This window comes from Engraulis encrasicolus, chromosome 9 (assembly GCF_034702125.1).
Source record: "Engraulis encrasicolus isolate BLACKSEA-1 chromosome 9, IST_EnEncr_1.0, whole genome shotgun sequence".
Classification (NCBI taxonomy): Eukaryota; Metazoa; Chordata; class Actinopteri; order Clupeiformes; family Engraulidae; genus Engraulis; species Engraulis encrasicolus.
In genome coordinates, this window is record NC_085865.1 from 10,957,504 (window position 1) to 10,960,003 (window position 2,500).

At 42.2% G+C, this 2,500-nt stretch overlaps 1 protein-coding gene across 1 annotated transcript in view; it reads left to right on the forward strand.

The window, feature by feature from the left end:
- Positions 1-2,500, forward strand: part of trpa1b (transient receptor potential cation channel, subfamily A, member 1b) — an 84,919-nt gene that overhangs the window by 29,629 nt on the left and 52,790 nt on the right. The window contains exon 5 of the mRNA XM_063206503.1: positions 2,304-2,412. Within this exon, the coding sequence (XP_063062573.1) occupies positions 2,304-2,412 (109 nt within the window). The remainder of the gene's footprint in view (positions 1-2,303; positions 2,413-2,500) is intronic.

Sequence of the window (2,500 nt, forward strand, 5' to 3'; positions counted from 1 at the left end):
GTTGTTAATTTTTCCATCCTTGCTTCGTGCAAACTTCAACTGGACAGACAAGAGAAAGCTTTTTTGGTTGACAGGGAAAACACTCAGAGAACAATTAACTCCGTAAAAGCTGCGATGATATGCGTGACATACTATATGACATTATTACGTTATGTTATGGCGCTATTGGCTCGCAAGTAGGCCTATGTTTCAGGCATGCAGGCGCAGCAGATCCGCGCATTGCACATTGTCTGACTTTGTGACTGTCGCAACGCAACACAACTTCGATTAACCTTAAATGTAGTGAACTGGACACCTCTCTCTCCTCGGCGTTGTCTGTTCACTGTTAACCACTGTTCACCGTTATATCTCCACCCTTCGTGAACTTCAACTGAACAGGGAAACACTTAACAATTAACTCAGCGAAAGCTGATTTGGTTGACAGGGCAAACATTCGGAGAACAATTAACTCCGCGACGATATATGTGCCATATTGTAGGCTATATATTATATATGATTTGGTGTGTTATTGGCTATGCAGCCAATGTAGGCACAGCAAATCCGCGCGTTATACATTCTGGCAGTGGTCACACTGACCATCCAGCTCGCAGGCACGTTCTGTCATTGCTCAACTCACCTCGACCACCTTGTGGCAGGCTGCAAAATAGCAGGGAACGAACAGACGGACATGCCAACGCACAAATCGGGCGATCACATAACCTCCTGGCAGAGATAATGAAAAAAAGACTGAAGAGTTTGACCAAAGAGCTTTAGAGCATTCTTAATGTACAGTATTTAGTAGAGCAGTATTTGAACTCAGTATTTGAAAATGTCTGGTTACGGCCCTGATTCTGTACTCTCTACACTCAAACACACGCAGACATGAAGTATTCCGCCTCCCCATTCTCCAGTTTGTTATTTATTCAAGAAGAGTTGCATATTTATTCCAAGTATTTCATTTATAGCTGATTTTGTTCCACATCCGTGCACAATGTTTGAGAGTAGGCTAAGTCTGGGGCCTGTCTGGATAGTTTTTGCTGTTGCATTCCCATTACCATCTAACTGCTATTACTACTTTTATTGCTACAAGAATTGCTGCTAGCACGTCACGACAGCCACTACTTGTTGTACAGTTTGTTTAAGCCATTGCCATTATCAGAAGTGTCAAAAGTAAAAGTAAATGTGTGGTGTAAGTACAACACTAGCACATGTCATTACACAGCTGTTACACCATTTACTCCATTGTACGTAATGAGTAGATTGACTGTGTTGTTACTGAAAAACACAAAAAATCTAACAGGAACCCACCACAACTTTGATCCAACCAGCACAGAGGTAGCTTATCAGACAAGTCTACTTGTCACTCAAATAAGCTTATCAGTGTTGGAAGGAAATTGTGTTCCTTTTTTTTACTTTAATTTCTTACTTTTGACACCTCTGACTATAATACTTATTTTTGCAAGTATAATGGTAAATACCAACACAATGCATGAAAATGAATCTCAGAATAGCAATGTCAGGGGCGCTGTGGTGCAGCGCGCTAAGCCCCCACATTTGGGCTTGCATGCCAGCGGGGACCCCGGTTCGAGTCCGGTCTGGGTCATTTCCCGATCCCACCCCGTCTCTCGGTCCCGCTTGCTTCCTCTCACCATCTCAGACTGTCCTATCAAATAAAGGCATAAAAGCCCCTAAAAAAAAATAAAAAAAATAAAAAAAGCAATGTCATACTGCACCTGTTGAGAGTGCTGCTATCCAATATGGCTACACACAGCAGATTCATACACTACACATACAGTCTGATTAATGTGTTCGATGTCTTGACACTTTTTAGTCTTTCTCTCTCTCTCTCTCTCTCTCTCTCTCTCTCTCTCTCTCTCTCTCTCTCTCTCTCTCTCTCTCTCTCTCTCTCTCTCTCTCTCTCTCTCTCTCTCTCTCTCCATATAGTATACATCATTTCATTTCCTAAGTGAGATTTATGGTTTATTTATACTTTCTAATGGAGCACATTAGCAGTCTTACAAATGTAGCCTACTCTGTGTCTGTCTGTCTTTAAGTTGTATAATATACGCAATAATACTTCTCTCTGTCCTTCTCTCCCTCCTACTCTCACTCTTTCTTTCATCCTCTCTCTCTCTGCAATGTCTTTCTTCCTTCCATCCTTCCTTCCTTCCTTCCTTCCTTTCTTTCTTTCTTTCTTTCTTTCTTTCTTTCTTTCTTTCTTTCTTTCTTTCTTTCTTTCTTTCTTTCTTTCTTTCTTTCTTTCTCCCCACCCCTCTCTCTCTCTCCCTCTCTCTCACTCCCCTAACCCCCCCCTCTCTCTGTAGTTTAAGTATGGGGGCAAGATGTGTGTTCAGAATAAGCTGGGCCACTATGCCATCCATGCGGTGGCCTTTGCTGGGGCCAAGGAAGCCATGGAGATCATCCTGAAAAAAGGTATGAGTGTCCAACATGGGATGTGTTACATTACGTTACATATACAACATGGGGTACATACATTAGTCATTTAGGCCTTTCCTACAGA